At 36.1% G+C, this 14504-nt stretch overlaps 1 protein-coding gene across 3 annotated transcripts in view; it reads right to left on the bottom strand.

Moving 5' to 3' along the window:
- HACE1 (HECT domain and ankyrin repeat containing E3 ubiquitin protein ligase 1) overlaps positions 1 to 14504 on the bottom strand; it is a 54771-nt gene that overhangs the window by 19265 nt on the left and 21002 nt on the right. For 2 of the 3 annotated variants that reach the window (XM_080389838.1, XM_080389840.1), the window contains 4 exons: positions 12091 to 12337; positions 5456 to 5793; positions 2503 to 2571; positions 1716 to 1803 (listed from right to left, as the gene is read on the bottom strand). In XM_080389838.1, the coding sequence (XP_080245964.1) occupies positions 1716 to 1803; positions 2503 to 2571; positions 5456 to 5793; positions 12091 to 12337 (742 nt within the window). The remainder of the gene's footprint in view (positions 1 to 1715; positions 1804 to 2502; positions 2572 to 5455; positions 5794 to 12090; positions 12338 to 14504) is intronic. The other variant, XM_080389839.1, reaches the window with a different exon arrangement.

The raw sequence follows: 14504 nt of genomic DNA, 5'->3' as shown, positions 1-14504 counted from the left end.
ACAAAACAAGGGGTAAACTGTATCATACAGATAAAATTCAACTGAGCAATTCTTCTCTAATAAGCATGACTGGAAAATGGTTACGCGTACTTCTCAAGTTTTGAGATGTGCAGAGACCTACTTGGTGCTACCTCAATACACTACACAGTATTTTGGGAAGAGGAAAGGACTAGACATGCCCTTGAGTACTTGCTGAAGTCTGGTATGCAGAAAGGCTGGACCACCAGTTATCCAGAAATAGCTATTGGGAGCTCACCACACAGGAGAAAAATAGCACAAAACTTCTCCCAGGGCAGGGGGGATCTAGATTAGAAGTCACTGGCTTCTGTAACACTACTTATTATCAACTGAACACAGAAGCACAAGTTATAAAAGCAAGTCCTATTTGTAGTAAAGTTCATCGGCAATAAAAAACAGCCCAAAGGATCCAAAAGCTTGCCAAAACAATTCCTAGGTGAGAAAGTCATAGCTTGCTTGACTCAGTATTTAGACTGACATTTTGCAGTTCTTCTGAGACAGATCTGACACAAGTATGGCCTCTCTCATATATCATGATTCGCAGCACGTAGTTTTAGTTATCTAACAGAATGTCAGTTCTCAGAGTCTCTTCATTATTTATACATAATGAATTTCAAAAACACACATTTCAACCAAAGAGTAAGTACACAATACACCTACACCATGCCCTAAAAACGAAAATGGATTATGAAAAACAATGTATATCTAAAACACAAAGGCACAGTAATGTCCACAGCTAAATAAAGCTTTTGGAACAGACCCTCCACAAATACTAGGCGGGGGAAGTGTTCTGGTTGGTTACAGGGTTTTTACCTTTGTTTTCAGCAAATTCTGTCTCTGACTAAAATAGTTCAATGTAAGGAACCTTTCTAATAGAGAATAAAGAAAAGTAAACCAGTGTGCACTAAACAAATGAGTTCCAAATAACTCATTACTGCCCAAAGACCATCTTCATTTGTAATAGAACAAAACCACAGCTCTATCCCAGAGTTACATGTAGACAATCATAAGCTTTTAAAGATAAGTAATGAAAAAGTGGCAAACGCTCAACACAGTGTTAGGTAAGGCAGCAGACTTTCACACGGGGGTTTGCTCGCTAATTTTTCCACTTAACTACACTAGTCTTCCCTAGAGTAACTCTTTAGTCTTGAATTCATGTCACATGCTAAACTGAGGAGTTTAGGTTAAGCAAGACATCAGGATTTTATTCAAAACAAAAAAAAATCCAAACCAACAAAAGGAACAGAGCAAAGGGCAACAAGACAACATGATGTTTCACTGAAGGAACTGCTGGTATTTAACTATAGCCAAATCAACCAATAGTGGTGTATATATGTTTGTCTCAAAATGTAAGTCAATTAAGGAAAAAAGCACAGCATTTTAAAGCTCAGTCTATTAGAAGTGCACAAACAGATTTAGTAACAGAAAGTTAAGTCTGTTTAACTGAAAGTTGGACTTGTAAGACATTTAACATTGGTCATCGCAAATAGACTTACACGTGTATTTTAAGGAATTACAAGTAGAGAAAGATGGCTGCCATGTCCATTTAATCTGATCTTTCAACATCCCAGATTCAGAAGCACTGGAGGCCACATATTCCATCTTCCACAAATGGGTTTTTTAAAAAATATTAATTTTAAACAAAACACCCTCTTTATATTCATTGAAGTTGTAACTTAGCATCTCCAGACACTTACCTGAGCTTTTATGATGTGCATAAATCTGGACATTAGTTCAGGACACTCAAGAAGAAAATGAAAGTGATCAAAAATTATTTTGGGATTTCTGAAAAAAAAAATATATAAAAGAAAAAAATTAGGTTAGAGGCCTGTTAGTCAGAGATCTAACAATGTTTCATGATACACAAAGCCTGCATAAAGAGACAATGCTATTAGACAAACAGAAAAGTACAAACAGACTCTTCTATTTCATAATGTTTTCCCAACTCTTGTTTCCAAATGATATTATATTACCTTTGAACATGGAGGATTACAAGCAGCAATGCAGGCAGAAGCAAGATTATAAACTAGGTAGTCCCAGAGAAACTCTAGAAAACAGTCAAATGTACAAAGATGGTTTAGACTCCTTTAAGAAGTCATTAAGTATAACACTTTGGAGGAAGACTGAAAGTTTTCATCTGCCTCAAAAAGGAAGGCCTTATTTGGAACAAAGATGAGGAAAGAATCCATTAAGGAAATTATTCTGTTGCTCTGTGAAAGAGATTTTGTTCATGAAATATCAGAATCTTACAAAAGGATCGCTTACATATGCAGAAGACCTCATTTAAGCCAGAGCTCTGAATCATTAATATACATTCCTTTGAATTTGGCAGGACCGTTAAAGTGCATATGGTACATATGTCACAACAATAACCTTAAAATGCAACTCAGTACAAAAAAATAGGAGTGTTAATTTTTTATTTTTCGGGGGGGGGGGGGGGGGGGCGGCGGAGAAATGAGAAATACTGTGTTTCTTGAAGCTTACCGGTTAACAAAACACTTAAGGACATCATCGTGTTTACAGACAAATTCTATAAAACGAGGCGATGTCATCCTGTTCAAAAATCATAAGATGCTTTTGGTTAATGAAATTAAAAGGAATGTGAACTACATAAATTGTTGTGGGTTTTTTTAATAAAATACTATGCAAATAGAAACTGATGTGTAACTACTCAATCATGAAATTAAACACTCAGCAGCATTAAGATTTCACAATAAACTAAAACAAGGCAAAAATGTCAATAATTAAGAAGTCCAAGCAACCTGACCATTACATGTTATTAACTATATGAACAAGAAAAGCTTAAACTAATGGACATACACATTTCTCTATCGAATCCTTCCAGCTTTCAATACATTGGAAGCACATACATGGAAGGATTGATATTATATGCACAATATACACAATATTCTCATTGTTCTATATTCTTGTTCATTGTATAAAATTCCCACCATGCACCTTGTAAATTGTGGTGAGGAAAAGAGCCAGGAAGAAATAACATTACAGACTTGGCAAACTTAATAATGGAGGGCAAGGTGATATTTAACAGCTGTGCAAAATAACAAAATTACCTGCCGAGCAAGTGTCTCATATATTAGTATGAAATTTTATTTTCTCTCCTATACATATCTGGACAACAAGGGAAGGATTAACACGGGTGTAAGTTTTACTCCATTTATTTACATTTATGTTCCACATTTTAAAAAAGAGAAAATTTTAATTAGGTCTTTTAGCTTCAGCAAAAGCTAATGAATACTTGCAAACAAAAATAAAATCCTCTCATCAGGTGCCTTGAGAGGTTGTGAAAAATAGTACTTTAAAAAGTCCAGGATAACAATCCTAGAACTGTTCCTGTTCCCCACAACAATTTAGACAAGAGCTGCTCATTTTATATAAAATCTAAGCTATTTTCCTTCTCTCCCTTACTGTTTTGAAGGAAAAAGTCTTACCATATCCTTCTCCTCATCCCCACAAAAAACAAACAAAATCTTTCAGAGACCAAATATGAACATTTTAAACACACTTCTGGTCTGAGAGATGATCTAAAAGTATTAAACAATTAAAAGAGGCTAACCTGAAAAGAAATTAACTCTCTCTACCTGTAAATTGCAACATATGGTAAATAGCAGAAAGAAAGAAAAAAAAAACCCAAAAAAACTAAACCACTCATCAGTTTTGATGCTGAAATCTTGGAACATTGTATTTCACTATACTAACAAAGAATGTCTAGATTAAATACCAGCATTTGCAGAAGAAAATCAATGACAGCAAGTGAAAGAAAATAACCTCAATATTTCAGATGTTAACCAGCATGAAATGCCATCTACTGTATGAATATTAGGAACAATGGAAAACTATGAGCTCAGTTTACTCTCCTCCATTTAAAGACACTCAAATCTAAAGTTTGAGCCATTTAAAATTATTTTGTCTGAAAATGTCATTTGTTATCATTTCAAATGTTATTTGAAGATGACAGCAGTATTGAGTTACACTGTTGTGCCATTTACTCCTATTAATATGAAAACTTCATTTAAAAAGAGTAAGTCTTTGTACTTCAACACAGTTCTGAAAAGCCCTACAGCAACACAGAATTCAGGTGTGCTCTGCATTACTGTTCTGCATCCCAGGGAGTTCTCCCAGTCACTATCAAAGCAGTTCTTACTCTCCTGGCTTCTATGGTAACAACTCTGTTAAACTTAATGTAGTATCCATGGGAGTTGTCCCTAACCTTTAGCGTAAACTATGCATAGGGACAGACCCACTGGGCAAGGGCCCATCAGCAAGTCACCTGGACACAGGGAGACAGTCACCTCTCCAACTGAGTTTTTGTATAGCGATTGATGGAAGGGAAAATGTACTTCACATGTATATATCTCTGCTATTCATTTGGCTGCTGTAAATAGTACTTTACTGGCATTTTATATTAGTAAGGTTTGATGGAGATAGAGGGAAATGGCTAAACAGCAGTTCCTTTTTCAAGGTACAGTAAAATTAAAAGTGAAAGTATTGAGGTGCTTGTGGAACACGCTGATCCCCAAATCATCTTCCAGAATGTCCACAGAGGAGTGTGCCCCAGACAAACAGTACTGGCCAACTTGAAAGTTTTTATTCCACTCTGTTTGACAGAGAAAGAAAAACCCATACAGTGGCTGGGAATAACCAAGAGTTGTCATGTAGTGGGAACCTTGCCTCTAGGCTCCTCAGGAAGCTTGTAATACACCATACTTGCCTTATCGTTCATTCAAGAGGGTCAAAGGATCCTTTTCTTGCAAGTTCACAACTATCCATAATAATCTTGGACAAAGACCTCATTTACAGTGGATGCACTTTTTTTCTTTTTAAATCAGACACTAATGGTATTACATTTTACCTAAGCTGTAGTACCTGTTCCACACAAAATTATGTTTGCCAACCTGGGACATTCCAAGCGAGTATTAATTTGAGATTTAATTCTCCTTGTTATAAATTTCTGTAATATAGCCAAACAAGTTTTGCCACAGCTGTCATTTTCATACACAAGATAAGTCACATTTTTTTTCTGAGCTTACAGCTCTTCTTGTTGGATAATCACATTAAATTCAGAGATAATTTCACATTAAGAAGAACCAACAGCAAGAACAGCTAAGTTTCAAGAGATCAAAATGACATTACCTGCAAGTATCCCACATGATTACAAAAGGCCCTAAGACACTCAATACAAAATATGTGCCAACACATCTATGTTCACAGGCAGCAGCACTATGGAAAATTTGCTGTGCTGTTTGGTGCCATTAAAGCCAGGAAAAAAAGCATTCAAATAATTGAACTAGTGAAAGCAGTAAAAAGCATACCCTTGACTGTTACTAGCATCACCTGGTCAGTACCAACATTCTTCCAAGAAAGCATGTATGATTTCACAATGGTAAGTTTTAAGTACCAAACAGGATCTTCTCCTTACCCCTGAGGCATCTGACAGGAGCAGCACATATAAAAGGCTTGAATGACAGCACTTAGCCTGTTTGCTGTCATGGAGATAACATCCTGGCAATCAGTGCAAGCTTCCTGCTTCCCAGCAACATCATACGTTTTCAACTCGCCAGCATCAGCAGATAGCTCTTTTCTGCCTTCAGTTCCTACAGCGGCAAAGGAAGGCGTAGGAGCAGTATCCTGGTGATCTGGTCCTTTTTGCTTTAGTAAAATAGAAGTAATGTTGGCAGAGTCCCTTTTGTTTTTCATCAGCTCTGTGGCTATAAGAACAAGCCATTCATCTAGAGAATGCCAGAGCAGTTCCAGCGGCTGCAATAAACACATGCAAAAACAGACAAAAAAGGAACATGTTGACATTAGATATTAATAATGTGATAATCCTCTTAAAGCAAATAAAAATGCACATTTACAATCTTTAAATGATCCTTTAGAAGTTATGTTAGCAATGAGTCAAACACTCAAAAAATTATGTACTTGTAGACACAGAGCACAAAGAAAATTTCATATAGAAGGAAAACAATCAAGCAGCAGACTGGATAAAGATAAAATAATTTAGAAAGAGTAAAACACTGAACTATTTAACAGAGTCTGACCTCAAGGTTGTTACATAACACAATACTACCTGACTGTAGCAGTCAGGCAGAGAAACAATACTACACACACTGAGTTTCCAGAGTAAGAACATGTAGTTCTTTAAGGCCCTGATCAAAGAAGGTCCCTCTATGAGGTACATGGAGTATACTCCAGACAACACCACTGAGACTCAGAATCATGCAGATACTAGTAAGATGTGCTTTATGCATAGTGTAAGCTCATATAGCTCATTTTGATAGTACCCCAGATGTCTCAGGGTAAGGGTCACTAATATCTAGCTTTATGAAACAGAAAAAAATATCAGCAGAATCACATATCCATTTTTTACAGCTGTACATTTATTTAACAAAATGTTGTGGTTTAACCCCAGCCAGCAACTAAGTACCACACAGACACTCACTCTCCCCTACCCCCAGTGGGACGGGAAGGAGAATCAGAAAAAGCTGAAACTCATGGGTTGAAGTAAGAACAGTTTAATAATTGAAATAAAGTAAATCATAGTAATAAAAGCAAGTGTAGTGAAGAGAAGGAGAGAGAATAACAAAACCCAAGTGGGGAAAAAAAAAAAACCAACACAAGTGATGCACAATACAATTGCTCACAATCTGCAGACCAATGCCCAGACAGTCCCCTAAGCAGCAATCGGCCCCTCCTGGCCAATTCTCCTGGTTTATATACTCAGCATGATGTTCTATGGTATGGAATATCCCTTTGGCTAGTCTGGGTCAGCTGTCCTGGCCCTGCTCCCTCCCAGCTTCTTGTGCACTCGCTTACTGGCAGAGAGCATGGGAAACCTAAAAGTCCTTGACTTTAGGTAAGCACTACTGAGCAACAACTAAAACACTAGTGTGTTATCAACATTATTCTCATACTACATCCAAAACATAGCACTGTATCAGCTATTAAGAAGAAAATTAATTCTATCCCAGCTGAAACCAGGACACAAAGTTGCTCTTTATTCACTACCACCAGCTTAAAACCAATATAATTGAAACCTGGTACAATTCCATCATTATGCATTTGCTCTGAGGTGCTGACCTACTACAGAGGAGAGAACGGGCTGAGATACCTGTGGCTTTCTTATGAGCATTTCAAAAAAATGCAAGGGTTGACTGTGCTATCCCTTAATGGTGTTTAAGGGGACTACAGTCTAGTGAGTATATGCATCCTACGGAGAGGCAATTCTGACTCAAGTCCTTCATAGCATTCCCAAAGACTGAACTTCTAAATGCACTCCTTTTCCCATATATTACTGTTGCATCAACATTTTTCACCAATTAAGCATTCAAAGACTTAGCAGACAGAAAATTATGTTCTTATCTTCTGAAGTTGCCTTTAAAAATTAACAGCTATTCACAGCACACTACCAGAAGTCTACACTATCTAGAGTGCTGTCAGCACATCTCACAGTGACACACTCTCAATACACAATAAATTACTTCCCGTAAAAGCTGTGTATATAAAAAAAATTCTTGAAATTTACCATTAAAAAATTTACCACCATGCTCCCATTTTTCCCCAGTAAGAATTCTGGGGAAAGACAACCTGATCTCTAAGAGTGGTAAGCTTTTCTCAATGTACTGTATGACACTCACTTAATTCTTGTACTACTAGTGACCACGTTTCTCTAAATGGTGCTCTGAATACCTCCAGTGTAGGTACCATTTTCTACATAAATGTCTGCCATCCAGGATCAAGTTAGCTTCTTTCCAAGACCTACCTGGCAGACTTTCACCACAAAACATAATGTAGAAAAACTGGTTAATGGAAAATATGATTCACTGAATATATGGAAGAATTAAAATGCAGTTGTGTTCTCAACATGTAAGTCACAAGAAACTAGGTAGTCACTTACTAGAATACTAACACATAGTTTTCTTCTCCCAAACTTTTCGATTATTACCTTGCCAGACACCATTTTTCCACTGATACCTTGTGGTTTATCTTTTACTCCCCACAGACTTAGCATGCCTTTCAGAACTTTTGCAACTAGTTTTTCCAAAGCTAATTTTCCACAGATTCTGATCACAAACTCTTACAAAAGTATAGACAAGCATACAGTCTTCAACATTTCACTTGCTTTCTAGTTTAATTTCAGAATATAAAGCACTCCTCTAAATATTGCCCACTACCTCTGTATCTATCCATGGCTATCAGCATTTTAAGTTAGCATCCATGATCAGACCTTTTCAAGTGTAATATGGACATACTCAATCAAACCATTAGCAACATTTTTTCAATCTGCAAGTCAGCTTTCTTCAGTCATTTCTTACCATGAACAACATATTAAACAGAAACCTCCACTCAACCTTCAGTTTTCATATCTCACACTTCAGAAAAGTTTCTCTGGAATCACACACCTGAATCTTGATTGAGTACCAAGCTTTTTACAGCTGCACACCTCATCTCCAAAATGCAAGGATTTAGCATGCTTTCTAGATCCCTTCTTCAGCATCTAGAAAGAAAGACACTAGAAACCAAACCCATACTCAAACTGCAACATTGGAGCAAAATCTTTGGCCAGGTGAGAGATAGCTAATCTTTTAAGACACAGAGCGCATGAGACTGCTAATCCGGGATGTGACTGTCACAGCAGAAAAGTCAATTCCATTCAGAAAAGTATCTTAAAGAAAGAAAAAATGTTACAGGCTTCTGAACTTTGTTCAACTAGACAGAGAGATTTTGCAGCAAGTTTACCTACTATTTGATCACACTGAACAGCAACTGGTAGAGGGATACATGGAAAAGTGATGAATGTAAACCTGGTCAAAATTACTATTGATACAGTTCCTCATTGGTAAGATCTCATTTAAGTTAGTAGTAGCTTGTTTCAAGAGTGGGTGTTGAAATTTGGTGACTATTTTGTTCCTTGCAAGATCAGTACAACTGCATATTTTAATTAGCTAGTGTTTCTGCTTCTAAAACATTCGGATAGGCCTCAACTGACCAGGCCTGTAATTAATTACATACAGAAAACTGAGTAAAGCAAAGATGGCCCTATGACTTTCTTGTCCTTGTCAAGCAATAACATTCCTCAGTAGCCTCGGATCAAGATACAAGATATTTTCAATCCCTTCCAAGCTAGATTACAGTGACAACTCTTCACAATGAGTTCAATCAGTACACTAAAACAGAAAACTTCAACATACAACATTAAGAAAAAAAGTCAGAAGAAAGTTTTTCTTCATTTCTTATATTGGATAAACAATGTTTTTACACCAGCTTCTTAAAAGGAGTTACTAAGTACATCTTTAAAGGTTGTCATGCAAATTATCTATTTGGACCTAACAGGAGTGTGTTCAGACAGAAAGGAAACAATGCCTTATACCATGCGATAAGGCCTGACAATGTTCCTCCACGTAACGCACAAGCGTACTGCAAGACAGAACTCCTATCACTGCTACCCTCATTCCTCTCCAGATAAGTTTCTAGTTCCATTCTTGGAAAAAAAAAAGAAAAAAAAAAAGGCAGTATTGAACAACACATTAGCCTCCCATATAGTAAAAGAAAGACAGTATCTAGAGGTCTTCACTCACTCAAATAAACAGCATTCAGAGAAGTGGGGGTGACCTGTACGATTTTCTTGTGCTTTGGAAAGTATTCAAGATCTCCTTACATGGGACATGAACCAGCAGCCTGGGAGACTTGTTTTCCCCATAAAACCTCTATCAAAATTCAAATTATCTACAACATTTATTCCCACAACTGAATTGTAAGATCAGTAGCAAATTCCAACTTCAATACAGACCTCAAATTTAAAATCTTTAAGTTCTATGTTGACTTTTTTAATACAGATTTAACTATCATTTTGGAACACCAACCTCTGTGGTTTCCTTAATAGCCTGTACTAAACATTTACACAGCCTATATTCAACAAAACTCAAACAAAACAAAAACCAGAAGAGGAGTTCTTTGGCACTGACCTGCATGTCCCACACACAAGTACTGGTACCAATGAAGATGTACAACTGCCAGGTCTTCAAGTAGCCTCCATACCACTGTAATAATCTAGATATAGGGAACTTCTCTTCCCTCCTCCCAAAAGGCAAAAGGGACCATCACAACCATGTTTTCAAGGAAAGGACAAAAAAGAAAAGGAAAGGGAAAGCAGAAATAAGAGAGAACAGGAAGTCACCCAACTGACTCAGCACTGTGTCTGATCTCCCACTATCCAGTTACGACAAATTCAACAAAGCACAGGTTAACAACCACAACTGAAGACTGAAGACTTACTTAGCATTGCCAGACCTGTGTGCATCATTCCCAAATGAGAGTAAGATCTCATCAGCAGTTTTGTATTTTTGAGTTTGAAATTTAAATCACTCTTTAAAAGAATCATGGAGTCGGCAGTGGCCCTAATGAAGAGCTACCTCCTTTTTAATAATTTTAAAATAAATTAAAATAATAGCGATAAATATTTTTAAATAATCCTGAATTTTTTGTTTTGTTAGCTAATGTAACAGTAGCATGTATTTTGCTCATTTATTAGAAAACATAAATGTTGGTTTTACACAATTAAGAATTACTGGTATTTTCTGGAACAACCATGCCAGTTGTGTAATGTATGTCTATTGCACAAGAATTAAATCCATACTTACATGAGAAACAATTCTTTCAGCATACAGAGTAGTTGGGGCACACAGATAAGTGATTCTGCTGAAATACAACTTCCTTCAAAATTTGCAATTGAATGTTTTTGTTTGTTTTATATTGAATTCTGAAATGATCTGGAGTTGAAAAGCATTGAACACTTTTTTTGGTTTCCTTTTGGGGCTATGAGCAAACACAAAATGCAAGGAGATGAGAGCAGCTACTCCTAAAACCTTAAAGAAAATAAGGTAGCAGAATATCTCACTGCAGATAGTTCCTGTATTTTTAACATCTGCTTGTTATTTGGCCTTGTAAGTTTAAATCATTTTTCATTAAAACTGTTAGAAAATGCTGTCTTTAATAAAACTATTCTTGTGATTTGTGGAGGGCTTTGGTTTTTGAAAATGGAAATTTGGTTAAACTCACAATGTACCAATCTAATATATTTTAGTGAGCAACTAAAAGACAGTTATTACACTGCACACTGTACAATATTTTAACCACAGTATTTTTCATTCTCAAGCACTAGTTTATAGTCATTATATAAATCATTTCATTATTAAAACTATATTGCTATCAGAAAACCAAATATTTGTGCTTGTTTTCTAAATAGTCTAATGCTTTCCTTCTTTCCAAGAGAAGAAATATAAACAAAAACTGAGCTACTTAACTAAATATATCTGGAATTAAGAGTATCGTCTTTCATGACATTGTTGATAAAGCTCTGTCTTAAAAAGTCATTCAGTTTTTGTTTAGGTGCTCTGAATAGTATGTCAATTATATACCCACTGCACATTAAGTGGTGTGTACGAAAACGGGACTGCTCCACACAAAGGTAAGCTATAATTTTCTACAGAGAGATTCTTCACCCAATAAGTATAAAAAAAGCCTTCAGAAATAAAACATCTAAATGGCAAGCACCTAAAGCAAGTGTTTGAAAACAGCTATAAATCAATAACCTTGCAAGGGCAGTAGTAAGCTAGTATGTTTCAAAGCATGTAATAATAAAATTCAAGAACAACTCAGGGAAAACACTCCATGGTCACAGTGAAAGCAATGAACAGATTAAAAATTAAATTATTTCCATTTATCTTGTAAAGCTAGGTAAAACTGAATGATCATAACTCCCAATGAATCTCCAAATATAATTCTGAAATTACATTAACACAATCTATTATATTACCACATTTTGAGACTACTACACTCTTAAATAACATAGTAGAAATAAAACCAAAGTTTATGAAAATCAATTGGGTAACTAAACTTTCAACATCTAATAAACAATACATTAAATAAGAAATAAACAGAAATCATAAGATGATATGTGCATCAGTGGTTAAATGAATCCAGTGGGAAAAAAATAAGGACGAGGAAAGAAGTAGGCTTAACTTAAGAAGGGATAGGGACATCAACCAAACTTACTTCCTGTTCATGAGATGTCTGATTAATGAATGCATGCTTTGTGAAATTCACCTCTTTAACGTCTATCTTCCTAACAACATCATATACTTTTCTGACCTTGAACACCTGACTTCTTGGAGTTTTATTTCCATTGTAGCCCATGTCATTTCCATTACTGGGAGAGGATGGGCCAATGCGAAAGACATGGCAAAATATCCTCACGATCCTTAAGAGACTCTTCATTTGAGCTTCATAATTACTTGACAAGCTGGGGGAAAAAATGGAATATTTAAGTTTCTTTCCTAGATGAAACAATTTACTATATTAAGGAGTAAGCAATCTAATGGCAGGGTCTGACACACAATGCCGAAAAAACCCTAAGCTTTAAACCCTAATGAATTTTAACTTTCATCTCCTGCACCAGCACCAAAAGTCAAATATGAGCACTATAATTTTACTAACATGTACTCATAATTTTAACAAGAAGCGAAGTAAGAACAGCAAATTCCAGGTCTTGTAAAATACTTCATTTGGTTTTACACACATGTACACTTCTTATGAACTGCTGGTAAGAAGTTCAGCTTACTACAGTAAAGACCTAAATATATAAAACAAACTGGGATATCCAGATGAAAATGCTTTTCAATCCAGAAAAGACAGCATTCTAATGGTAAAAGTGCATGATCACGAGATATACTGCCACAGCGCATCCCCACCTAGCTATTATCCTAAATGCCCACTAACTACCCCAAACAGACAAGGGATCAGGATAAAGATGCCACTTTTTCTACTAGGGAGGAACATCATCTAAAAGCATCTACACAAAAGCACCACTATGTTATTTATTTATCCAATAAATAAAAGTTTTATGTCTTCTTAACTGAACTGGCCAGTGTGGAATATGAGATATTAGTGAGTTCATGTACAAGCAAAACATCTTCACTGAATTCAACTTTGTCTTCTTTCCTTAAAACTCAAGTAGTAAGAATTCTTCTGTCTTGAACATGTAACAAAAACTGCAAATTAAAACTTTTTCTACAGAACTCTACTCATAAATGCAAGCAAGCACATATTTCTATCCTTAAAGTACTTGCCAACTTAAAAGCACACTTTCTAACTATGATTGGTATAGCCCAGAGAACTGGCGTCTTAGAGGATGCTGTAAACCTCTGATACAATTAAGAGTCTGTTAATTCATTAATCTGTAACGTAACTAGTTGTAACATCATAGTACCTTTATCATGACCTCACTCTCTCTGTGAATGGTATGGGTAAAAACAAAAGACCTGTTTGTTTTCAGCACTACATTTTAATGGCTGCCAATGTAATGTTAATTTTTAAAAGCCATATACTAAGAATTTTACCAAACCGATACACTATGTATGAATTTCTTGTCACAATCTAAACAGACAAACCAGAGAGGTTTTCAGTAAATGGAGATATGAAAGAAACACAGAGTTAAACAGTGCAACATTAACAACATTAAGTTTTTAAACCATGTAAAAGAAAATCCCCTGACTAAAATGCTGTAATTATATTACCAGATGCTCTGGTCACTGCCACAAATTAGCATTTGTAAAATCTTTGCTTATATATCAAAAGAATCTATGAATACAGTAAGTTAACTTAAGTATTGAAAACCCAAACATTTTGATTGAGGTTTATCATCCCTCAGCAGCAGTGTTTTCCTGGTGAAATTCAGTTCAAATCTCCTGGTCTCCAGGAAGAGGACCCACATACAAAGGAACACCTTCAGGTGCTTTTAATAGTTTACTGAAGCTTTTACTAGCACATTTGTAAACATTCAGCTAGGCCCAATCTGCACCAGCAAGACCAAGTCACATCACACTACAATTATTTCTTGGAAAGAGGAAATAGATGATGGAGGTAATGCTAACTGAACAAGCTCCTTGTTGGTATTCAAGGCAAGTCCTCAGGCAGAAGCTTGGTGGCAATCCTGGCTACCTGCTAGAAGCATTACAAAAAACAACTTTAGACACCTTTGAACCAACCAAACAAACCCAACAGCAACCGGCTGCGGGTTAGCACCCAGACAACTAACAGTGATAATACTAATTCAGCTATGTAAGAGTACAGTTATTGGAGGATTTCATGTACAGAGTGCATTTTACATAGTATTTGTTGGAAGGAGAAGAGAGGAAAGAGGCCCAAGGTCAGAGGGTCTATATTCATCCTTGGTTTTAGTAATAAAGGAACTCAGAAATACTTAAGTTGAAGCAGATATTGAAGCCTCTGACAGGGAACAGAATTGGAGAGAACAGAGACATAGTTTTGTGAAACTGTAGCTTGCAACAGAAAAAGAAAATAATTCCATTTCCCTTGTGATATATTACAAAGTGCAAAGAACCAAAGAGAAGTGGGCCAGTTAGGGTCCACAGGACACCCAAAGCACAGACATCTCTGGAAATGCCTGC

Source organism: Falco punctatus (assembly GCF_963210335.1).
Source record: "Falco punctatus genome assembly, chromosome: 5".
Lineage (NCBI taxonomy): Eukaryota > Metazoa > Chordata > Aves > Falconiformes > Falconidae > Falco > Falco punctatus.
Note: the sequence above shows the minus strand (reverse complement) of the source record. Positions and strands in the feature narration are given on the sequence as shown.